The sequence below is a fragment of the Anolis carolinensis genome, chromosome 2, assembly GCF_035594765.1.
Source record: "Anolis carolinensis isolate JA03-04 chromosome 2, rAnoCar3.1.pri, whole genome shotgun sequence".
Lineage (NCBI taxonomy): Eukaryota > Metazoa > Chordata > Lepidosauria > Squamata > Dactyloidae > Anolis > Anolis carolinensis.
Genome location: NC_085842.1, coordinates 256,162,174 through 256,187,729, shown reverse-complemented (window position 1 = coordinate 256,187,729; position 25,556 = coordinate 256,162,174). Strand labels below are relative to the sequence as shown.

The following is a 25,556-nucleotide window of genomic DNA, read 5'->3' as shown; positions in this document are numbered from 1 at the left end:
AATCATGCTGCATCAATTCTCCTTCTTCTACTGGCAACAAGGTAGCTGGGTTTAAAGTGGCACACACTGACAATTTAACCTGTGGATTGTCCACCAACATGCTCTCGTATTTAAGCATCCGGCTATTGGTAAGCCAATGGTGCCCCCTATGTTCCATTAGAGTTACTACAGCATGGGGGCACTTTAAAATCACAGGCTGCCCTAAGGTCAGCTTGTTTGCTTCTTCTACAAGAACTGCAGCAGCCGCCACAGCTCTCAAGCATGGGGGCCATCCACAGGCCACATTGTCCAGTTGTTTAGACAGATAAGCCACTGGCCGGGGCCAATCGCCTACCAACTGTGTCAGTACTCCTACAGCCACTCCTCTCCGTTCTCCTACATACAAGTAGAAAGTTTTGTCCAAATCAGGCAACCCCAAAGCTGGGGCAGACATCAAGGCTTTCTTCAATTGCTCAAATGCATCCTGCTGTTCTGTTCCCCACACCAAGGGGTCTCCTGGCTTCCCTTTCGTGGCCTCATGGAGGGGTTTGGCATATAGTCCGAAATTCGGAATCCATATACGACAAAACCCTGCTGCTCCCAGGAATTCTCTGACCTGCTTGCGAGTTTGGGGGGTAGGGATGGAGCAAATGGCTTCCTTTCGCTCCACCTCTAGCCTCCGAACACCTTTGGCCAAACGAAAACCCAAATACTTCACCTCTTGCTGGACTAACTGAGCCTTCTTTTTCGAAACCTTGTAACCTTTTTCTGCCAAGAACTGCAACAAGGTCTGAGTTCCTTCCAAACATTCTTCTCGACTATCTGCACAGAGGAGAATGTCGTCTACATATTGGAGAATGGTCCATCCTTTGTCATTTTTGACCATTGGCAGCAAGTCCTGCGCCAGGGCTTGTCCAAAAATGGTCGGGGAATTACAGAACCCCTGTGGCAATCTTGACCAAACGAGTTGACCTTTGGCCCCTGTCCCAGGATCCTCCTTTTGAAAGGCAAAAATCTTCTGGCTCTCTTCGGCCAGTCTGATGCAAAAGAAAGCATCTTTGAGGTCCAGGACAGTAAACCATTGGTGATGGGGTGGAATAAGGCTAAGCAGTGTGTATGGGTTTGGAACTACCGGGTGGAGAGGGACTACTAATTTATTTACAGCTCTCAAATCCTGCACAGGGCGGTAGGACCCATCCGGTTTTCTGATTGGCAACAAGGGTGTGTTCCATGGAGACTGGCAAGGAACCAGTATCCCATATCTTTCCAACCTCTCCAAATAGGCCGCAATTCCAACGATCGCCTCCCGAGGGAGCCGATACTGTCGGATTGCCACCGGATTTGCGAAGGGCTTTAATTCAATTATAACTGGTGGAACATCCTTTGCCAACCCCGGAGGGTTATCTTCCGCCCATACCTCTGGGACATTGAATGCTTCCCAGTCAGTTCTTTCTTCCAATACAGAATATAATCTCCACTCTTCCTCCATAGGTAGTTCCAAAGCCATTTTTAACTGCTGTTCTACCAACTGTCTATCCGGACCTGTCCTGAATCCTGCCAACATTGAACCATCTTCCTCAAAAAGCAAAGCAGCTCTCATTTTGCACAAAAGATCTCTTCCCATCAGGGGCACAGGACATTCAGGCATATAAATGAATCTATGCCTGACCAGGTGCCTTCCTAGCAAACATTCTCTCTCTGCCAACAAAGGACAAGCTTTTCGTCTTCCTGTAGCTGCTACAATATTTACATCTTCTCCAGTTGGGTGAGACACAGCCGTGTTCACCACAGACTTAGAAGCCCCGGAATCAAGCATAAACTCAACGGATTGATTTCCAACTTTCATATCGACCATTGGCTCCCCTGGTTCAATCCTAACCACTCCATGGCTACCCGGGGATCCGGGAGCCGGTCTGTCCTATTGCTCATACTCATCTTCCTCCCTCACGGAGGCCAATCCATGCACATCTAACGCGGGGTCTACCAATCCAGCTGCAACCGGAGCCCATCTGGGCTGGCCGGCAGCTCCACGGTTCTGCCTTTTCCCTTTCCAATTTCCATTCTGCACTTTTCTATTCTGTCCTTTCCCAAGATCCACTTTGCAATCGGCTGCCCAATGCCCATGCTTGTGACACCTTGCACATTCATTCTTTCCCAGTGGCTTGCCCCCTGGTCCTTTCCTTGATCTCTCCCTTTCCAGCCTGCTCCTCTGGGTCTTGGCGGCTGTTCCCCTTGGAATACCGCAGCTATGACCTTGGCCCTGCGGGCCACCGCGGTTTCATCTTTCTTTGCCTGCACAACCTCACGAGACAAGTAAACCTGATTTGCAATCTCCAAAATCCTTTCCAAAGTCAAATGAGCCAAACCAGCATCCTTCTGTAACTTTCTCCGTATGTCTGGACTACACTGGCTAGAGAAAACACTCTTCAACACTATCTTTCCTGCAGCTTGATCCCTCTGATCATCCATGTCATATGGAGAAAACTTCTCAAACGCTTCCCTAAGCCTTTCCAAAAATGCCACTGGACTTTCATTCTTCTCCTGCTCCATCTGGTAAATCTTTTTCAAATTTGGGACCCTTGGAACTCCTCTTCTCAAAGCACGCACAACCAAATCCTGATACAACCTCAGTGCATCCCTACCAGGGCCATTTGGTTCATTCAGTTCCCAATGCGGGTCTTCCCTCACTGGGAATACCCTTTCCTGGTACACATCCACAGCATCTATACTACGAGAGTTTGCATGCTCCTTCGCCGCTTCCTGTCTACCCACTTGCGTCAACAACACTCGTTCTTCTGCCGTCAACAAAGCTTCTAACAACTGTTTCAAATCCACCCAGCTAGGATTGTGTGTCCGAATGATACCTTCGACCAGGTTCGCCATACCTCTCGGATCTTCTGACCAGGCTGGACGGTTCGCCCGCCAGTTCAAAATATCCGACGAAGTAAAAGGAACGTGTTGAAACAAGGTCCTAGTCTCAAATGTGGGGCGCCCTTGGTCATCAAAAGACCGTGGTACCAACTGCGGCACCTCTCTTATGGGGCACAGTGTTGTCTCATCCTCACTTGACTCACTATACCCATGTGCCTGTTTGAATTCTGTTAGCTTCTGTCGGGCATCTATTTTCGCCTTCCTCTCTGTCCGTTTCATCTCTTCAGAGGGGTAGAGCAATCGGGGGTCAGAACTCACCGCAGGCTGCTCCTGCTTGGGAGCGGTTGCCACTGTTGTGAGGTCAATGAGGTCAAGCCCCCCCATTGCGCCCGCCCCTCCATGTGATGCCAGTGGGGTGTAGAGGGTAGGTATATACGGGGGAGCCGGCATGGGTTCATCAGCCGGATTCCCTGAATCTTGATAAGGGGGAGGTTTGACAATTTGCCTTCCCCCTTTCTTTCCCATTGGGGTACCAATTCCCCTCTGGGAATTACTTGAGGCAAGTCCTCTATTCCTCCCCGGCATCACCTCTTCAACCACCATGCATTTACACTCTTTCAACCAGTCTGGTGGTTTCCGTACAATATCATACCAAGCTGAGATGTATTTGGCCTGATCAGGGTGTACCTCACCAATGAATCTATAGACATCTGCAGTCAAAGCAAGATCGAGTGACCCTTCAGGAGGCCACTGGGGAGTGAGGGGGAATGAGGGCCATTCCAACTCACACAGCGAGCGCAACTTATTTGGCCTCATTCCTTTCTCATATGTGTATTTAGAAAACTTATCAAAATTATCTAACATGCATTGGAGAGGGGTCATCGACCCTTCTGCTCCTTTGGATCTCTTTGATTCTTTCCCACCCATTGTGGTATGTGGAGTCGACCCTGGCCGGCACCCCCAGACGATCAATGGCCAGTAACCGGGAACGCAAGGTCTTCTCCGCCCTCCCACAAGATGCGAAAAGAAAACACAGAAATAAATTTTTCAGTGGAGTATGTCCCCGGACTGTGGTTGGATCTCCCGTATCCACGTCCTGCTACTAGGGCTTGCCTCCCAGACCCGATTGGATCTCCCTTTCAGGTCTCCTCTCCCAGAGCTCTTTTCTCCCTTTGGGTTTCTCTTGTTTTCCCAAGGGTTTCTAACGGGACCCAGAACAATTTCTACAATTTAAAAACTCTCCCTCCCCGCAATGCTAAACAACAGCGGTTTAAGAGATATACTTGCCTATCTGGCGTTCTGTCCCGCGGCGGCCGCCTTCCCACGAGCGATGGTTGTCTCCCAACAGGTTGTTTTTGGAGGAGAGTTCACCTTCCCTCGCCTCGGGTGCCACTCAGGGAACCGCTGGTATTTTACCTCGAGAGGCCGTGCACGTCTCAGCGCGGACCGTACGCGGCACCCCGGAAGGGGAGAGTGGACACGCCCTTGCTCCCAAGAGCAGCTCTTAAGTGGTCTACAACGGAACCTTGGCGAAGTACTAGAAATCCCAAAATTTCAAAAATCCCGGACGAGCCCCCAGAAATGAAAGGGGTGATTTGGGAACTACCCCAATCACTGAACTTACCCGAGTTCGCCAAGCCGCTATGAGACCAATAAAGAGCCCAAAATTAGTTGAGGACAAAACACCTTTTATTAGGTAGCTACCGGCTGACAGAGCCACACAGCAGTGTGAGGCTGCAAAAGCTGTCGGCCAAGAATGTTTTCATCCCGGCCAATTTATAAGGCAGTTGTTTATCACATTTTAGTTCCTCTTTCTGAACTGGAATTTACTGGAAATCCCCCAGTTCAGTTTGTGGTGAGCTAGAGTTTCCTGCGTTGTCAACAAGTCCAGGATGTTCTAACCACAACATTTCGATAGCATTTCAACAGGTGCAAGCAGAAAATATGTAATTTATATATTGCATACATTTCTCGGAATCGGCTGACCACAAGCTTGACCACAACTGAATTCTTGCTTAAACATAAAACACATGATGTCCTAAGACAGCAAGTTTGCAAACTTTATACTTATAATTCAGAGGGGAGACTGATCCTGTAATTTCAAAGCAGACAGGCAATTCTAAAATGGAGTCACTTTGGCTAAGTGACCCCTTCATTCATAAGGACTACTACAAGTGAAGAATTCGGTTGAAAATGGTTGAAATGGCTTTTCTGATAATTTGGTATCTCAGAAGGTGGAATAAGATCTATGTCTACCCCATTTCCTTTTGAATAATACTTTTAATTTACAAACTAGTTTCAGGGTTAGAGAAATTGAGGATGAAAAATAATGAAATTGTTAAAAGAATCCCATGATTAACTTCAACATATGTGTGCTTTAGAAAGGATAGACGTTTTCCAAACATAAAACATGAAAGTGAATTTTGACATGCTGATTTATTGATTAACTATAAATGTATAAATGTAAATGTAAAGGTTTTTTTTCACAATAATATGTCTTTTCCTTTTGCAGACTCTTTTTCTCAGTATCCTGATGAGATCTATAGGAAATAAAAATACAGTACTCCTTGGGCTTGGTTTTCAAATGTTCCAGTTAGCCTGGTATGGTTTTGGTTCTCAACCTTGGTAAGTGTAGTACTCTAAGGTTTCCTGTGAGAGTTGTTTTCAATTCTCTCTAATTGTCACGTAGCTGTTGCTCCATTAAAGTTACTGTAAGCCACCCTGGGTGCCCAGCTAAGAAAAGAAATTATCTTTTTTGGAAAATGTACAGGCAATCCCCGAGTTACAAACATTTGACTGAGAAAATCTACACCTAAGAAGGAAAATTCACTCCTGTAAGAGTTATCATGGGGGAAAACATATCTCCATTGAAGCTTTTATGTCTATTATCAAGCCTTGTTTCCACAACAAGCCAATTTTTTCAAAATCCAATTGTCACAGGGATAGAAAGTGTGGTGAAATCTTCTGAACAGGGGCACAGATAGCAAAACAAACACCATAAGGGTGTTAACCCTGTCCTCTGCTGTTCAAAAGAGGGGGATTCCAGGGGCAGCCCAGGGATCAGACCTGTTTTTTGGAAGCTCCCAAGGGAGACCTGAGAAACGATTAATTGCGTTGTTGCAGAAGCTGCAAAAAGTTTGCCAAATATTGCCTGGGAAAGAGATACCCGAGGGAAATCTTCATGAGCACAAAATGTTGCTGAGAAGCTGTAAGAACTTCTGAAGAGGAGTCTTGAGGCTGCCACAACAGCAAGCTTAAGAAGCCAACTTCCCCCTTTGCAATTCAGAGCCACTCAATAAACATCTGGGTAAATGAGTGAGCCGGGTTGCTCTTCTGATATCATCAGTAACATATAAGGCAAGATTTACAAGCGAACATAGTTGGGAAACTTTCAAATCACCTAATGTTTTTGAATCAGGGAGCTTTCCATCTGTTTTCTTCTTTTATGGTATTATCAGGTCTTTACTTGATTTAGTGCTTTTTTTTTCTTTGATTAAAAACAGAGACTTGTGGAGAATGTAAACAGTAGGCTTGTGTAGTCTGGGTAAACCGCAATCTGTTTCAGTGTCCTGGATTTCGATCCATTTTTCAGAAGTGTCCTGAATTTGGGAGAACAGAAATCCGGTTTTGATCCGGGAAACCGATTTCTCCCTGGCTCATTGGTGGCAGTGGGAGAGGAGACTTCCCACAGGCTCCCCTTCCCATCATTTTAGTCATCATGTTTATCCTTATATCCTTCATTAAGATCTGGTTTAAAAGCATCAAAGTTAAGATACCACTTTCTGCGATCCTTTCCCTTCTGTCTGTAGAGGAGATCGGAGATCGTTAAAACTGTTTCTACCCTAGAGTAGACAGGATCTTCAGCCGCATGTTCTCCTTGTAGCAGGCAGTGTTTCAAGGCATTTTAAGGAGGCTTCCTGTTTCACATGAAAGGAAGAGGGATCGACCTGGAGGCTTTCATTAAAAAGCCTTCTCTTCTCTCTTGATTTGGAGGTGCTGGAGTGGTGCCTCCCCCCCCCCCTCGCACTTTACCTTCTTGCGGCTGCTTTCTACCCTGCACTCCACATGTAACCAAAAGCCGCTGTTTTGTTGTGGCCAGTAAAAAAATAGCGGCGGAAGCCATGCTGTTATTGGCTTCCGGACCAACCGAACAAGTCAAAGGCAAACATCCATGACAAATCCATGCACAAGCCCGGTAAACAATTGAAGAAGCTGCAAGCTGGATGAGTGAGATTTTTTTTGGAGATTGTGTTTTTTCTTTTCTTTCGATAATCTGTTTTTCTTTTTTACCAGCTAGAGGAGATACTGGGACACTGAACATTAAATACTGAACAATATAGAATAAGGATAATACAAAATGTATATTGTCAGATTAAGATATAAAAATATGATACGATCTGTTGAACATTTTGTAATGATAGCTGGAAGACATTTCCTTTGGCAAAACTGTGTTTGGCTGACTTTGAGGACACCTGATAAAGACACTTCACTAGTGAGTAGCCAAAACAAATGAACAGCTGCAGAAGCATGAAATTGATGACTTACTGCTAACTAAATCTGTTTGATGGAAGTGGATGAATAACTATATGAATTTAAAGCAAATATCAATACATTTTTATGTGCATTTTGGAGAGAATATAGACAATGTGACAACAAGAGCAAAAGCAGTTCAAGACAGAAAAGTATATAAAGACATTAAAACAGCAGATTTTTTTTTTACAAATATTTTGGGAGGAATTTCAAGGGATAAAGAGAGAACTAAAATCAGACCAAGATGCCATGTTACTGCCTCTGGACACTACAAAGAATGAACTGAAAATGGAATTGTGAAAGTTTAAACAGTTGTTGACTCAATTGACAGCAGAGGTGCAGTGGAACAAGTTGAGAAATTGGAGGAAAGAGCAGATATTATTGAAAACAAAATAAAAGCTGCAGATAATAAAAAGGTTTCTGATAGGGAAAGAAATCTGGATTTATTAACATTACAAGATCTTAAGGAGAGTGAATAATCTATCAGAGTATGAGGCTTGAAGGAAGAATCACAAAAAGGCACAAGAAAAAAGATGATGGAGGCTTTATCAGACTATTTAGGAGATTGAACTTGAAAAACAGGTAAACAGAATTTTCAGGATCACAAATAGAAGAGTGAGTCACAAGAAAGTACCAAGAGATGTGATTGTCTACTTTGTCAAGAAATGTTTCAGAGATGGGATTCAACAGAAACATTGAAAAACCAAATCGACATATCAAGGAACATAGATTATTATAAAGAAAGACATCCTAGGACATATGTTGGCAAACAAAAGAGACTTTTCTTTCTTGACAGACAAGTTTAAGAAGAAAAACATTGTGTATAGATGGGAGAAATTGGAAGGATTACCTTTTAATTTCTATAAAAGAAAACTTTGGATTACAATATTGCAACAAGTAAAAGGAATTCTATGACAATCACAATCACCATTCTAAAGAAGAACTGGAAGGAATTGGATAAATTGATATATTTTCTAAAGTTAAATCAACACATTGTCTTAAAAATGGAATCTGTGGAATAGATGAGTATGGTATTTAAAGATTGGCCTACAGCATTGTTTAGTTACAAAAAATCAACGATAGAAAGAACAATATTAGACAACAAATGTTTGACAACAAAATTATTATTAAATAAAAATTTAAAAAATGGTTTATTATAAGTAATATTTTTGTCTTCTTTCTTATGATACACTGTTGGTTAAGAGTGCTGATAATAAAATATGTATTATATTATCCTGGTGTAGGGTTGGGGAGTTTTTTCCAAAATATAATATATAGTTTATTATTATTGGAAGGTTTACAATTACCAATGTTAGAAAATTACATTATATGGAGGAAGCAGTATTTGAAGGCCTGAAGAATATTGTAATGTACAATAATGCTAGTAGATACTATACAGATGCATATTCTGGTAGTTATATGCAGTATATCATTAGTGTATTCTAGTTCATCTTTTTCTTGAATACACATACACAAACAAAACTAAAACATATTTTTGGCTGGATTTACTCTTTAAAATGTACCTATTCCGACTGACATCCAAATTCAACTTAAGAAGAAACTTAAAGAACGTATTTGTCTTTAACCTAGAGACTGCCTATGTATGTTTTTGAAGTACATTTTCAGATATATGTAGAGGACAGTTTTTCTGCTGTCTGTATCTCTGAAGGTTGTGATGGTTGTGATAGTTTTCTTGGAGGGTATTGAGCAAAGTTTGGATCCAGGAATCTCTAGCATTATAGAGAATTCATGTTATTCTATTCATGCTGCATTTTATAATAACCTTTTCTTTATTCTGTTTTTATGCTGTTATTTTCAACTGTATAGTTGGGGAAGGTTTAAGATACAGGGCAAATGACAGCTTCCCCATTTGCACAGTTAAAGCATCTTGTGATAATGTGTAAAATGAGTTTTCACCTATCAAGTTCTCTTTCCCATGTTGGAAGAAGGAAACTAACTTCTTATGGTCTTCCTACATATGCTGAAGATTACTAATGACTGTAGCTTCATTGGGTGGCAGCTGTCCTGTGATCATTGCCAATCTTCATGGCAAACATAATGTAATGGTATTAATAATTAATAACTGGACAACAATATTTTGCCCTCCTTTCAATTATGTAATGACCTAACTTTATGTGTCTTGCTAGGATGATGTGGGCAGCAGGAGCTGTAGCATCCATGTCAAGTATTACGTTCCCAGCAATCAGTGCTCTTGTGTCCCGAAATGCAGACTCAGATCAACAAGGTGAATGCATCAACTTTGTTTTTCTATAAAATATCATATTGTGCTATTTACTTTCCAAAATCAGCATGCATACAGCCACCTGTAGTTTACTGGATATTTGCATGAGATCACAAAGCATCCAAACACATTCATTTTTTGAAAATAATGCATCATACCCTTTACACGTACACTTTTTGATAAAACAGCTATCCTTGACACACGGCCTTAACATTGGTGGGGTTTTTTTTTTTTAGTTTTTGAACTTTAGGAAACAAATACTATACTTTTTTTGAGAAGCATTACATTGTATCTCCTATATGTGTACTTTATAAGAAATACATTGTGCATAAGATGATCAGAAATGTAGAACCATTCCATAGGCCACTTTCCCTACTGTGTAATCTTTGTGGGGGGCATCATCTAATGGGATGAGCTTGGACCAAGGACTGAAAGGAAAAATACTGATAAAGTATTCTGAATTGGTAAGATGGAATCAAACACGATGCAGTCACCTGAGGGCAGTTAGCCAGTTAATGGTCGCCAGTTAATAGTCCTGTGTACTTGAATGGATGGTCTTATAGGCCAGTAACATTTAATTTCCAATTGATTTGATAAGTGATCTTGAACATATTATGAGTCCTGTCTCATTAGTTGTGTACAAAATAAGAGAATTTGTCACTCATTGGCTGAAAAATACTCTTTATATGTAGAGATGGACAGATACTTTAGAAAGGTCTTTTTAAAAAAGGAAACTAAGCAGTCTTAAACTGACTGTTTCTGCTGTTCAATTACAACTGTTTCTCACAACCTTGAGCTATACTATTTCTAAGGCACATAGTAATATAATACATTTTATTGAGATACCTGTGGAAAAATGTTTCCCCCCGTTGAATGCCTTTTAAAAGATTTGTAGAATGTTTTGATTGATGGTTGTATTATCATGGTATATAATATTTTTCTCACTGTACCAATGTGGGTTTACATGACTGTTAATGATGTTTTCTAAAATGTATGTGATGTCCCCCATATGATGTTTGATTACTTACATACAATTTAAAATATCCTAGACTGAAACATCTAGGTTCTATGTATATGGTATGCACTGATTTGTTTACATTAATGAATAGGCTAAAATTTTATAATGCTTCCTAATTATTCTCCCATGTTAAATATCCCAAAATGCCAATATTCAAGATAAATTAAGAGGAGATAAATGTTGGTGCAATTTTAGTCAGTCTCTTTCTTTTTTTTGTAAGATGGCCACAGGCGTATTGAATGGCATAGAAAGGGAGTAAAATGATAGCATCAACAAAAGAAAAAAAGCACTTCTAAACATAGTTTGAATGAAAAAAATGGCCCAAAGTGTTACTCTTTCAGTAATTGTGCTTTGAAGTCCTCCGAGTTAAAGAGTGGATGTTACTGCCATCTAGTGGTAATTGAATCCTTTCTTGTGCAGAACTGTACAAATTCATCTATTGAAATGAGTGATCTAATTCAGAATACATCTACCTGTATTATTATTGTAGTTTGACACCACTGTAACTCAATGCTATGGAATCCTGGGAGTTATAGTACTCTGCACCCTGACAGAGAATGATAAATACCTTGTAAAATTACAACTGCCACGATTCCATAGCATTTAGCCATGGTAGTTAAAGTGGGGTCAAACTGCAGTAGATTCACAGTAGATTCCACACAGTAGATTGATTCACCATCAGTACCTTTGAAATTTTCAAACAAGGACACCTCCATTTCAGAGAGTATACTTATGTAATAAAATAACTTCCAATGTGAAGTATATTTTTGTAATCCAACTAGTCTGGAAAACATTCATAATACTTGGTCAGTTTGAATTACCATGACAGTTACATAATATCATTCAAGTTCAGGTTAGAGTTGCTGTATTGTTATTTTAAAACTCAGTTATTTTATTTTCGCTGTAAATTTGCTTTTGTTTCTTTAGGAGTTGTGCAGGGAATAATAACTGGGATCAGAGGCCTGTGCAATGGTCTTGGGCCTGCTCTCTATGGCTTTATTTTTTTCCTTTTCCACGTGGAACTTAATGAGTTGGTCCCCGTTCAAGATAAAACAACGATGCAGGATCCAAGTGATGAGGTAAATTTACTTGGTGTCTTCTTTTTCATTCTTCTGTGGTATTACCGTTTTTGGTAAAATTAGGTAGAGATCTGCATTAAAAAAAGCTTACTGGAGCCTGACAACATCAAATTATGCAAGAAATGTTTCTAGCCCACATGGTTGCTTAAAAGGTGACTTGCAATTAGAAGATCTCGAACAAGTTTTTCCAGTAGTTTGGGAAATAGGTATAATTTCCTTACTTTGTGATCCAAATTCTTTACACTTGACAGCTGTAGACTACCATGCACTTATTTTGTTTTCTGCCTCTTAATAACAAAACCCTATATCAGTTATATTTAAGAACTTGTTTTTGTAGTTGGATAGGATTGTGTCATCTGAACATACTTGCCACTTGTGCAATTAATTCCAGTTGTATAATGAAATGTAAGGAATGTGTGTGTTATGATTGAGCCTCATGGCTCTGTTACTGACAGACGTGGGCGTAAGACTCCTCGAGAGTCAGATACTCTCGAGGAGCGAGAGAGAAAAAGACTGCGAGACATATTTGCAGCACCATCTGACGAGGAGTCTTTCGAAGGGTTTACGGAGAGAATGGAGGAGGGGCTGGTTAGCTCGGAGGAGGATGAGATGGATTGGACTCGGGTAAGGGAGGAAGTGGGTGCCACTGGCCATGATGGGACAGAAGATGAATGGGGACCTTCAGGATTAGACCCATGGCTTAGCTGGAGGGATGGGACGGGATCCACAGCTGGAGATGCTGTTGGGCGTAGTCAGAGGTGTTCCAGCTCTGACGAGGAAAGTGATGAGGAAACGCCCGGGTTAAGGAGGACAGCTGACAGTGATGAAGATTTGTAACTGGCATAAAATGGGGCTTGGGAGCAATTGCAAATTGCGTTGGGCAAGGTAATCTGGGCAAACGCTTGGGATCCGTGTGTGTGTGGGACGCTTCCCTGAAGACTTGTGTGCTTTCCTGTGCTGTGACGTAAGTTGATTGGAATCCAGGGTCAGACGGCGGGAGGGATTGTGTGGGCATTTGTTTGTGCAAACCTGTGCTTACTCTTATTAGCTTGACCTTCCGTCGTCTTCTTGACGGACGCCATCTCCTGCTTTGAGAACTCGGACTGAACTGACCACGGCTTGTCTTCCCCCCTTCTTGGACTTGGAAAAACTACAAACGTCTGCTTCTGGCTTTGATCTACGGAACGGAACTGGTCTACTCAACTGCTACAATCCTTGGCTGATTTACTCGTGTTGGAGATCCTGTCTGCTGTGTGTGTGGGGGAGCGACGCAAGTTACTCTAAGCACAGTGTTGGCAGCAGAGAGGAATCTGCTGCCAATTAGTTGCATTCTTTGTATCTTTTGTTCCTTGGCTTTCGTTTCGTTTATACCCAGGCTGAAGCAAGCAGTTTGTTTTTACCCGGATTAAACTCCGGTTTAATCCGGTTTATCTTTTGAACATTTACTTTTGCCCCTTTTTGCTCCTAAAGGCAAAAACTGCCTGGCCCTTGTGTTTTACGGGCATTTTTGAGTTCTGTAATCTAATAAACTCTGTTACTTTGAATCTTGTGGCGTTCTGTCCTTGACAGATTGCCCAACGCCCATAAAAAGTTTATTGCAGCAATAAACCCGTCAGGAAGACGATGGATGAGTTAAGGGCCAAAGTAGACCAATTGCAAACGGCTTTTACCGTTATCCAAACAGCTCAGGCTGTGAAAGGACATGTTTTGACTCCTGAACGCTTTGACGGAACCAGGTGCAAGTTGCCAACCTTTTTGGCACAAGTGGAGCTTTATTTTTCTCAGCTCAGTGCTCATGCTTTTCCTACAGACACTAGCAAGGTGGCCTTTATTTTGAGTTTGTTGACCGGTCCCGCAGGACAATGGGCCACTAATTTAATTTTGGGAAATGACCCAGTCAAGGACAATTTGAATAATTTCAAAAAGTTGTTAACTGATACTTTTGGGGATCCTCTCCGCACGGAGAACGCTGGGTGGGCTCTGTATCGGTTGAAACAGGGAAAGGGGACTGTTTTGGATTACTTAAATAAGTTTAACCTGTATCGCCACCAGCTGGATTGGGGGGAAAATGCATTCATGCTTTTATTTACTGCCGGGTTAAGTGATATGCTCCAGGATGAATTAGCACGCTTGGAGCCGGCTGAAAGCTGGGACGCCTTAGTAGCTAAGGTGCTGCGTTTAGACGCAAGGTTCGAGGCTCGTAAACACTCAAAAGCAATGTGTGCGCCACCCATGCATGTAACCAGGGCACCTGTGGTGATGGGGGAAGAGCCCATGGAGCTTGGGGTCTTTAAAAAGCTGTCTACAGAGGAAAAGAGCCGTAGGAGGCAGCTGGGCTTGTGTTTGTACTGTGGGAATGCTGGGCATTTTGCCAAAAATTGTAATGTGAAACCTTCCCAGCTTTCGGGAAAAGGCCAGCCCTAGTGCGACGTGAGTCCAACGCACTAGGGCTCCTCAAGCAGTCAACTGAGGGGAGGAAGCATGTTTTCGTACCCATTACATTATCTGTTGGGGGAAGGGAACTTGTTTCTACTTTGGCACTGCTGGACTCAGGGGCTACGGTCTCCTATGTAGATATTGAGTTTGCTAAGAAGCATGGCATTCCTAGAGTGCGCAAGGCATGCGACGTGTGGGTGGAAGGAGCAGATGGGAGACTGCTGGAGACTGGGGTGGTTAACCATGAAACCTCAGCAGTAACGTGGGAGGTGCAGGGAGTAACGGGAACGTTTGTGTGGGATATTACGAGCTTGCCTAGATATGACGTGATCCTGGGGATGGATTGGCTAGCTGTAGTAAACCCACAAGTAGATTGGGCAACACGTAAAGTGATCTTAAAGAGGCAGGATTGTTGCACTCTAAATGTTACTCATTCTGATATGGAGGGAGTGCCTGCTGAGTATGGGGAGTTCTCTGATGTATTTTGTAAAAGAGAAGCGGACAAATTACCACCGCACAGGCCATATGATTGCGCCATCAAGTTGGCAGAAGGTGCGAAACTGCCAGCAGGGAGGCTGTATGCCTTGACTGTACCGGAAAGGCAAGCTTTGCGGGAGTTTCTAGATGAAAATTTAGCCAAGGGGTTTATTCGCCCATCTAGTTCTCCAACTGCGGCACCGGTATTCTTTGTAGCCAAAAAGACTGGGGAACTTAGGTTGGTCTGCGATTATCGGATCCTAAACAAATACACCATTCGGGATAGGTACCCGCTGCCTTTAATCTCGGAACTGTTATCAAGGGTGCAAGGGGCTAAGGTCTTTACCAAGCTTGACCTGCGGGGGGCCTATAACTTAATCCGTATACGGGAAGGGGATGAATGGAAGACGGCATTTAACACGTGTTTCGGATGCCACGAGTTCCGAGTCATGCCTTTTGGGCTTTGTAATGCTCCTGCGGTATTCCAGAGATTCATGAACGATGTGTTCAGGGACCTAATTGACCAATTTTTAGTGATTTATTTGGATGATATCTTGATTTTTTCTAAGGACGAGAAAGAACATCGTCAACATGTCAAGCAGGTTCTGCACCGACTGCGGGCTAATGGGCTTTTCGCCAAGGCTTCCAAGTGCGTCTTTCATGTGCCTGAAGTGGAGTTCCTAGGTCATGTAGTGTCAGGTAGGGAACTTAAAATGGACCCACATAAGGTTGACGCCGTCAACTCATGGCAGGAGCTGAAGACTAAGAAGGATGTACAAAGGTTCTTGGGTTTCGCTAATTACTACCGGGAGTTTATTCCGAATTTTGCAAAGCTCACGGTACCTTTGACGCAGCTTCTGCGCAAGAAACAGCCATTTGTGTGGGGGCGGGAAGCTCACGAGGCGTTTCTACAACTAAAGTCTAGTTTTCAATCGGACAACATACTAACCCATCCTGATGTTGACAGACCGTTCGTGGTAGAAGCGGACGCTTCTAGCTACGCGTTGGGGGCTGTATTGTCTCAGAAGGATTCCTCAGGGACCTTGCGTCCCTGTGGATTTTACTCGCGGCAACTAACACCCTTCGAGCAGAACTATACCATATGGGAGAAGGAGTTGTTGGCGATTAAGGTGGCGTTTGAGGTGTGGCGGCACTGGCTTGAAGGGGCACGGCACCAGATCGTGGTCAGATCTGATCACAAGAACTTAGAGCACTTGCAAACAGCAAAGAAGTTAAACCAGCGTCAAATCCGCTGGGCTTTGTTTTTCTCCAGGTTTAACTTCAAGGTGCAGTTCGTGGAGGGGAAGGCAAACTTGCGGGCCGATGCTTTATCCCGCAAGCCGGAATTTAAGACCAATGAGCAGGTAGTATGTCAGACCATCTTGCCTACTGCCTCTCTGTGTGTTGTAGATAATGAGCTTGGGTTACATGACCAGATCCTTGAGGCTCAGAAGGATGATGTGTGGACTCAGGAGCAACTGATGCTGCTCTCTGCAGGTAACCGTACCATACTGCCACATCTCCAGGATCAAGACGGGGTATTGGTGCGTAGGGGGCAGGTTTACGTACCAGTGGGGACCCTCAGGTTGGAGGTGATTAGAGCCCACCATGACGAACCCATGGCTGGGCACTTTGGCAGGTTCAAGACCGTACAGCTTATCACCAGGAGCTACTGGTGGCCAAAGATGCGGCAAGACATTCTGCGCTTTTGTGACAGCTGCGCCGTTTGTCAGCAGAGTAAGACGCCTGTTGGGCGCCCTAGAGGGTTGTTATCGTCTTTACCTGTTCCGGAGAGGCCATGGCAAATCATTTCCATGGATTTTATTTCAGATTTGCCTAAGTCTGGGGGTTATACTTGTATTTGGGTGGTGGTGGATTTATTTAGTAAACTGGCTCATTTTATTCCTTGTTCAACCATTCCGGCGGCCCCTACGTTGGCTTTACTATTTACAAAGCACATCTATCGTTTGCACGGAGCACCCGAGGTGATTATTTCAGATAGGGCTCCGCAATTTGTGTCACGCTTTTGGAAACACTTCCATGAGTGTTTGGGGACTAAGTTAAACGTGTCTTCAGCTTTCCATCCGCAAACGGATGGACAGTCGGAACGGGTTAATGGGCTCTTAGAGCAGTATCTGCGTTGTTTTTGTTTAGATCAACCCACGGCTTGGGTAAAGTGGTTACCGGTGGCGGAATTTGCTTACAACAATGCGGTGCACACGTCTAGTCAGCATACGCCATTTGAGCTAACTTATGGTTTTCACCCACGGGGAGGTGTGGCGCCGTCGACCAATGTGGTCTCTTCGGACCCTGTGTACCGCTCTTCGGAAATGGCTGCATTGCATGATGTTGCCCGTCGCTTACTGTTGGAAGCTAAGGCAACGCAGAAGACTCAGGCTGACCGCCACAGGCAGGCAGGGGAGGAGTTGGAAGAAGGGGATTTGGTGTGGTTATCTTCCAAACATATTAAACAGGCTGGGGGAAAGTTTGCGCCTCGGTATTTGGGTCCCTTTCCTATCGTTAAAAAGATTTCTTCTGTTGCGTTTCGTTTGCGTTTACCGTCTAGTTTAAAGGTCCATCCAGTCTTTCATCGTTCGCTGTTGAAACTTGATACCTCTAGTCGTCGTGGTGCTATAGCGGAGGGTATCACTGCCACTTCTCCGCCATCGGGGGAGGAGGCCTTTGTGAGAGGGGATAGTGTTATGATTGAGCCTCATGGCTCTGTTACTGACAGACGTGGGCGTAAGACTCCTCGAGAGTCAGATACTCTCGAGGAGCGAGAGAGAAAAAGACTGCGAGACATATTTGCAGCACCATCTGACGAGGAGTCTTTCGAAGGGTTTACGGAGAGAATGGAGGAGGGGCTGGTTAGCTCGGAGGAGGATGAGATGGATTGGACTCGGGTAAGGGAGGAAGTGGGTGCCACTGGCCATGATGGGACAGAAGATGAATGGGGACCTTCAGGATTAGACCCATGGCTTAGCTGGAGGGATGGGACGGGATCCACAGCTGGAGATGCTGTTGGGCGTAGTCAGAGGTGTTCCAGCTCTGACGAGGAAAGTGATGAGGAAACGCCCGGGTTAAGGAGGACAGCTGACAGTGATGAAGATTTGTAACTGGCATAAAATGGGGCTTGGGAGCAATTGCAAATTGCGTTGGGCAAGGTAATCTGGGCAAACGCTTGGGATCCGTGTGTGTGTGGGACGCTTCCCTGAAGACTTGTGTGCTTTCCTGTGCTGTGACGTAAGTTGATTGGAATCCAGGGTCAGACGGCGGGAGGGATTGTGTGGGCATTTGTTTGTGCAAACCTGTGCTTACTCTTATTAGCTTGACCTTCCGTCGTCTTCTTGACGGACGCCATCTCCTGCTTTGAGAACTCGGACTGAACTGACCACGGCTTGTCTTCCCCCCTTCTTGGACTTGGAAAAACTACAAACGTCTGCTTCTGGCTTTGATCTACGGAACGGAACTGGTCTACTCAACTGCTACAATCCTTGGCTGATTTACTCGTGTTGGAGATCCTGTCTGCTGTGTGTGTGGGGGAGCGACGCAAGTTACTCTAAGCACAGTGTTGGCAGCAGAGAGGAATCTGCTGCCAATTAGTTGCATTCTTTGTATCTTTTGTTCCTTGGCTTTCGTTTCGTTTATACCCAGGCTGAAGCAAGCAGTTTGTTTTTACCCGGATTAAACTCCGGTTTAATCCGGTTTATCTTTTGAACATTTACTTTTGCCCCTTTTTGCTCCTAAAGGCAAAAACTGCCTGGCCCTTGTGTTTTACGGGCATTTTTGAGTTCTGTAATCTAATAAACTCTGTTACTTTGAATCTTGTGGCGTTCTGTCCTTGACAGTGTGGCTCTCCAGATGTGGTTGGATTGCAGCTCCCTTGAGGCCAGTGCTAGGTACCACATAGGAAACAGTTTCATTTTGTTCTTCCTAGTCAGCAGTCCCTGGTTACTGATCATGATCTTGTCTTATAAAGCTGAATTTTTATAAGAAGAATTCTCACAGTTATTCTGAATACACCTCAGGATGATTTTATGTTTAATTTTGTCTTTTTTGCTTTGTTACACTCTAGGGGAATCTGAAACCTCTTATATGTGTAGAGATTTTTCACAGTACCAAAAAGTTACCCTTTCTGAACTTGCATTTTCATGAAAAAAAGATGGTTGGGACAATGCCAGTTTTTCTTGGGAACTGAGGGTGAAAGCTTATGGGTAGAATAATACAGAGACTAAGTGTTTATTTTTCTGTCTGTGTTTGTTATAAGTGGATATTCATTGTCTCTTCCTGTCACCACTGTGCCTCTATTTATTTTTATGTAGCCTCCTCTGTGCTGGTGTACTTGGGGTGCTTTATAATGGAGTTGTCAGAATTTCCACGCATTTATGGTTGAGTCAGCGATTCTGTTTATAGGCTTGTATTTTTAATAATTTACAATTTGTGAGACAAAAGCATGGCCGAAGCCTGTCATAACAGCTCTCTTGGGGAAAACATTTTTCAAGTATCACAGGTTTCTTATTTATTTAATCAGAACTCACACAGTTTTGATTCTTTTATGCATGCATAGATAGTGTGGCCTGAGTAGGTCTCCTTCTGTTAGTATTGTTGTGTCATGTGTGCATTGGTACTTCTGAGTGGTTTTAGTAAAAGAGTGAGATACAAATTACTATTAATAGCCTGTAATATGTTATTATTATTAATTATGGCTATTGATAAATTTGAATATGTTAGCCTGTCCTTAGTCTTTAATCAGCTGTTGTTACTTGTTTATATTGTGAATACTCTCTTTATACTATATGTTAGTTATATAGGGGGTTTCAGAAAGATGGACCTGATTTGAAATCACTATATCTCTTCCACTATGAATAGCCTAGTAATGAAATGCTTACCACTTTAAAGGATGGGGCATAGATTATCAAATGATTACCACTAGATGTCTCTCCCAGTGCACAAATAGCCCCTAGATTAGTCATTTGTAAAATGGCAATATAAGGCCTAATGAGATATTTTCCATTTGTGAAGTTATTTTTTTAGATTCGTTTCTGGCTCAAAATGGTTAGTAAAATTTGATAATGCATTAAACTGTTTTTGACTTTTTGTGGAATTATAATACATTGCCGTCATGGAATATACTGTTTTGAAATCAGGTTCATTATTTTAAAACCGTACATCATCCTTTCCTGAGGTTTTCTCATGCGAGTTTGGGTCAAAGAGAAGTGGGTTGCTACCACTCACCATCCTCCTTTCCTTCTCCCTTCCAGAGTATCTGTGAAGCATAGGGGGGAAATCCTCCTGTTCCCACCCAGCCCCAGTCAGACTAAATGTACTCTTTTTCCAGATCCTTTCAAGGGTCCCAGGTGCCATGTGAGTACATGTTGTGCCAGTTTCATCATGGGTTCCCCTGTGAAAGGGCTGCAGTTTGGCAGTTCTTGCCTTGCTTTTTCTTCTGCCTCCATAAGCAGTGTGTTCTGTGTGGCTTTCCAGCCCAGTGTCAAATATGGCAACATACAAAAGGGAACACTTCTTTCACTAGCTGTGGAGTTAGTCAGAACAATTGAGATTGGTTACCTCTTTCAATAATACTTTACTCTGAGTCAAAGTGGGGTTTGGTTTTGTGAAAACCATGTGCTTTTGACATGGTTCGCAAGGCCAGGTAAACAGTTTTGACTCTTGAAAAGATGTTATTTGGGTAGTCAATTAATGTAACAAAGGGAATTGTACTCACACCTTCTATACATAGTCCTAGGTAGCTTAGAGATAGGCTTGCCTACTCTCGTTCTTATTTTGTTTCGCACAGATTCATTTGAGATTGTTCAGCCATTCATTCTCACTTCTTCTCTCTCTCTCCAGAGTTCAATCATACCTGGTCCACCTTTCCTGTTTGGAGCATGTGCAGTTCTTCTAGCTTTTCTGGTTGCCTTATTCATCCCTGAGCACAGTAAAGCCAGCAGTTCCCGGAAGCACAGCAACAGCATAAGCAGTATCCAGAGCAACAACCCAGATCGAGGCAGCGACGAGGACATTGAGCCACTACTGCAAGACAGCAGTGTATGAGAGCTAGATTTTTCTAATGTTAATATTGACTGCAAACAAGCAAAATCCATGCACTGAGCTCTGAATTCAGAGCGTAACTTTACTGGAGGGAGCTTTTGACTTATCAGAAGCTTTGCACATTTCACCCACCTAAGGTACATTGTGTAAGTGGCCACTGATGTTCGATCGGGGCAGATTTCAGCCACTTACTGTGGTTTCTTAATAACAGTCCAAAGTAGTTATTTTATGTATCTGTGGAAATCCTGTCAAGCCCAATACTGAACTTTGGAATTATGGAATACATTATCCTGGAAAACACAGAGCACCTAAATTCACTGTGAACAGATCACAGCCCCTGCAAGAACTAGCAAGTAATCAAATTTTTCCATTATGCCTTTCCATTGGATATGTACTCCTTTGTAGCCCTCTTGGGTTTGGGAAAATACTATATACAAGTAAATGTCACTGATACAAAAAGCTTATTATGAAATTTCTCCAATATTTCCCTGTTTTTCTCTTATCATGTTGTCTAAATAAATTGAAATATTGCATAACTAGTTATTGATGAAGGGTTGCAGGAGAACTTCAGCCATTGAAATAGAGGTTATTTATTTGTTTTTCAACCCTTATGCCCAAAGACTCTTAATGTACCATGTATAAAAAGGGCTCCATTTCGAATCTAAAAGGGGCAAAGACCATTCTTTGCTTTTGGAAGGCATAGGTTGCTCACTAAACTAGCTGGCATCCCCAACGTAGCTAGTTCTAACAAACTAACTGGATGCTGAGGCAATTTCCATTGACTTGTGTGTATTTACTGCATCATCTGTCACTTTTTGATCTGCCATATGAAGCACTTCCAAACCTGTTGATTTCACTCCTGCCTTAACTGCTAGTACACATTTGTTATCATCTATATTTAGTCTTTATATCAATCTCTGAAGAATCTCATGGAACTATAATTGTGAAATGCTTCTCCAAAAGAGGCTTTAAAGATGGTTTAGTTTCTACACAGTATCAAGCTATAATTTTTGGGGCATTTTATGAAATTGCACAGATTTCTATGTATTTTGCTGCAGTGGAAAAGGACCATTACACAAAAATCTAGCTAAGTACTCTTATGAATGTTTTATATGTATTGAAATATATGTAGATATTTGTAAGAAGTTTTACTTTTTCCAGATGAGATAATGTGTAAATCTTGTATTTATAAATGTAATGAGGATGTTGACAGATATACAGCTTTTATAAAGGATTGTGTATTGACTGACCAAAATTTAAATATATATATATTTTGAAACTTGTTCCGCCTTAAGCAAAGATATCAAACCTTTTGTACTATGCAGTTTGATTTTTAAGTTAATAAGCTTCCTAATGCATAATAAATTTGCAACCTACAGTATATGTGTTTCAAGTGTGGTTTTGCTATTTTATGTTTCATTTCTTCTAATACAAAAGGGAAGTTTGAATAATTTAAATTACATCATTGTTAGCTCAGTGTTGGACTGGTGTGTTAGAAATAATTAGCTTTCTTTCCTTGCCCAAGTCTTTGCAGAGTTTGATATATAGATTTAGGTTTAATACAAATGAATTGCTTTTAATTAATGTTATTTATGTTGGATTTTCAATACATAATGAAATTAGAATTTTTAAAAATTTAATTCCTAGTTCAGTTTTTTTAAAAATAAACGTCATCAAGAAGAAGAAAAAGGAGAGCCTAGGTCAAAGGTGTCATCACACATAGTAATAGTAGTTTCTAAATATTTTATATGAATATGTTAACAGTGTTTATGGAAATGGGAGAAGATCTGATCAGTCTTATTCTACAGATGGTGTCCATAAAGTGCCATCTTTGTTCTGGGGGTCTTATTTTTTTATGAACTGAAAATCTGAAAATAATTCTGTTTTTTTCTTAGTGCGCACCTACCGTCTAATGAAGTCTATAGTTTATGTTCAACAACACTGTTTTAAATTTTTGATGAAATAGTCTTCCTCACTAGTGATTTCAACTAATTTAAATCAATTTAATTCAGTCAAGTCAACCATGCAAAGGAGCATTTGGCATAGTAAATTATAAGACTGATTAAAGATAATTTAGTCCTGTAGCTAGTTCAGTGGCAGGAATTGTGCCTTCCATAAGGTCATTTTTTCAGTAAAACCGAGAGGAACTGAAAGGTTGTCATTGAGTTTAGAGTGTAACTCTTTGATATCGTCAAGCATCTCTCTTTCCCCCTCTCTCCTTTCCTCTCCTCTGGAATGTACATCTCAAGGTGAATAATTTTCAACTCGTCTCAGACACCAGAATATCAGCTGATATAATTAAAGCAACATGATAGAATTAAAACAGCATGAAGCAACCAAAGCCTCCAGCCATTTCTGTTGATTTATTACCACAAGCTTCACTTTTGATGCCCAAGGCCCAGATGTCTCTTAATATCTTTTGATCCTACACAAGGGTAAGCCTATAGTCACCAGATTGAAATTAAATGCCATGTGGAAATTGATTCTATGTGACAGTAGCATTTTGAAAATCATGTTGATATCACACTGTCATAATAAAACAATTCACATGTTTGAAGCCAAGAAAATATGGTAAAAATCCAAGTTGTTTACACAGGCCTTTAGAGCAACCAAATCTTGCATATTTCCACTATCTTGAAATTTAGTATTCATACTAGCATCTGTATATCAGCCCTATGTGATTCATATACAGTGTTCCCTCACTTATCGTGGGGATTACGTTCCAGGACCACCTGCAAAAAGTGAAAATCCATGAAGTAGGGACATTATATTTGTGTTGTTTGCAAGTAGCATCTCTGTCCCCTCGCCTCTCAAGCACGCACATGCGTGTTCCCACCGATGCCACTGCCTTGTAAGGCAAAAACAAAGCTGCTTCAGCCTCCCTTTTTTCTCCCTTCCTTAGGCTTCTCCTTAGGAAGAAAGTAGAAAGAGGGATTTATATTATTTTATGATTTATACTATTATTTTAGTGTTTATTAAAAAACCGCAAAACAGCGAATTCGCGAATAGTAAACCGCGAAGTAGTGAGGGAACACTGTAAACACTGTATCCTGCCCTTGAGCCCCTAATGGTGCAGCAGGTTAAACCACTGAGCCACTGAACTTGCTGACTGAAAGGTCGGCGGTGTGAATCCGTGGAGTGAGGTGAGCTCCCATTGTTAGCCCCAGCTTCTGCCAACCTAGCTGTTCGAAAACATGCAGATGTGAGTAGATCAATAGGTACCGCCTTGGTGGGAGATTAATGGCACTCCATGCAGTCATGCCAGCCACATGATCTTGGAGGTGTCTATGGATAACACCGACTCTTTGACTTAGAAATGGAGATGAGCACGAATCCTTAGAGTCTGACACGACTAGATTTAATGTCAGGGGAAAACCTTTACCTACCTATCCTATCCTTTGGTGATTTGCAAGCATGACACTAAACATATGAACATTAAAAATGAATGCTGTGTGACTAAAACATGAATAGCTGAGGAAATAATTCACTCTTTGAATGAAACATGGAATTAAACCTCAAAAACGAGTCTTATAGAGAGGAGTGTTTCCTGAACATCTCACCTGATTCACCTGCACTGTTTCCTCAATCTCCCAGAGACATTCTAAAAATAAAGGCTGTGTTACCAAGTTGACAAAACGTATTATATCCAAAACAAGAAAATAAATAAGTATAAATCTGGGTATACCAAATCTAATTCTTCATTGTAACCCATTCAACTTTCATCAGATGTTTCCAGATTCCACTTCTCTTGGTAGTACTTAAGATGAAAGTTAAATTTTGACTAAAATAAAAGTAATGCTGTTCAGGTGAGAGTCACACCGCCTCAACAAGATTCAGACCCAACTGTGCTTTGAAGACTTCAAGGAAGTGTTACAGAATTTGGATCTTTGAAGATTTTAGAAACTGTTCTATTGATATTAATAACTATCATGAGATGCAGAGAGTCAGGCAGTGTACTTGTCTCATTCTGATCTAACTTCACATGACTTGGTATGTTTCTTTCCTTTGGTTTGATGCAGAAATTCCTCTTTGCAGTTAATTTCTTCAAACACTGAAATGTGATTTTTTAAGACAGTGTTCTTACAATATGTCCCCTCCCCCAGCTTTTAGTTGCACCATTTGTAACATGAAGCACTTTCTGAGACACTTATTTATTACTTGGGTTTTATTTTCTCCCCATTATAATGGGACCCAAGTTATTTTGTGGATTAGGAGGGAACTATGAAGTTAAGAGACTGAATGTGCAATGCTGTGATTGTGTATTTTGGTTCTGAACAAATTTTGGGACAACTGGAGGTCCATACACGATTCTTGCATGATTACACTGGAGTATAAATAGAACTGGAATATAATTTCAATTGTCTGGAATATGGAGGGTGATGGCTGAAGAGGAAGCCCTTCTCCTTGTCCCATCACTCTTGCTGCCACATCTGGTGGAAAGGCAGGGGAAGGTTCCAGACCTTGGGAGTAGTCCATCTCCTTCATTTCCCCCCATTTAATGTACTGATTCTCACATGGGTTTTTAGGACAAATTATCCCACTGGAACTATTCTTCAGAAAGTGGTTTGAAGCTTAAACACTGCAACTCTCCAACCCTAAGAGAGGAACAAAAACTGGTAAATAGTTTCAACATACACACAGTCCAGGCTTTGGATAAAGAACCTGCAGGGTGATGAAAATAGTTTTGTTGTTTATCACTTTCATTTAATTATATTTAATTATGAGCTGGATTAGTCATTTCCCCATTTTCTGATCTCAGGGCAGCATGTAGAAGTTTCTAACACTATGATGCTACTCATTTTTAGCTCATTGGAGGAAAGGTGTTATAAATAAATGCCCAACATTTCCAGGCATATAGTTCTATTCTCTTCCA

At 41.9% G+C, this 25,556-nt stretch overlaps 1 protein-coding gene across 3 annotated transcripts in view; it reads left to right on the top strand.

Annotated features, from left to right (window-relative positions):
• LOC100553954 (hippocampus abundant transcript-like protein 1) overlaps window positions 1-22,064 on the top strand; it is a 58,883-nt gene extending 36,819 nt beyond the window's left edge. Inside the window, exons 9-13 of one of the 3 annotated variants that reach the window (XR_010003449.1) lie at window positions 5,363-5,475; window positions 9,528-9,625; window positions 11,568-11,719; window positions 19,894-19,996; window positions 20,483-20,623. Coding sequence is in view for 2 of the 3 variants with exons in the window: in XM_003216499.4 (XP_003216547.1) it covers window positions 5,363-5,475; window positions 9,528-9,625; window positions 11,568-11,719; window positions 20,483-20,686 (567 nt within the window). In the remaining variant the exon portion in view is untranslated. Of the gene's footprint in view, window positions 1-5,362; window positions 5,476-9,527; window positions 9,626-11,567; window positions 11,720-19,893 lie in introns of all 3 variants that reach the window. The other 2 variants (XM_003216499.4, XM_062972102.1) reach the window with 2 other exon arrangements.
• The last annotated feature ends 3,492 nt before the right edge of the window (window positions 22,065-25,556 follow it).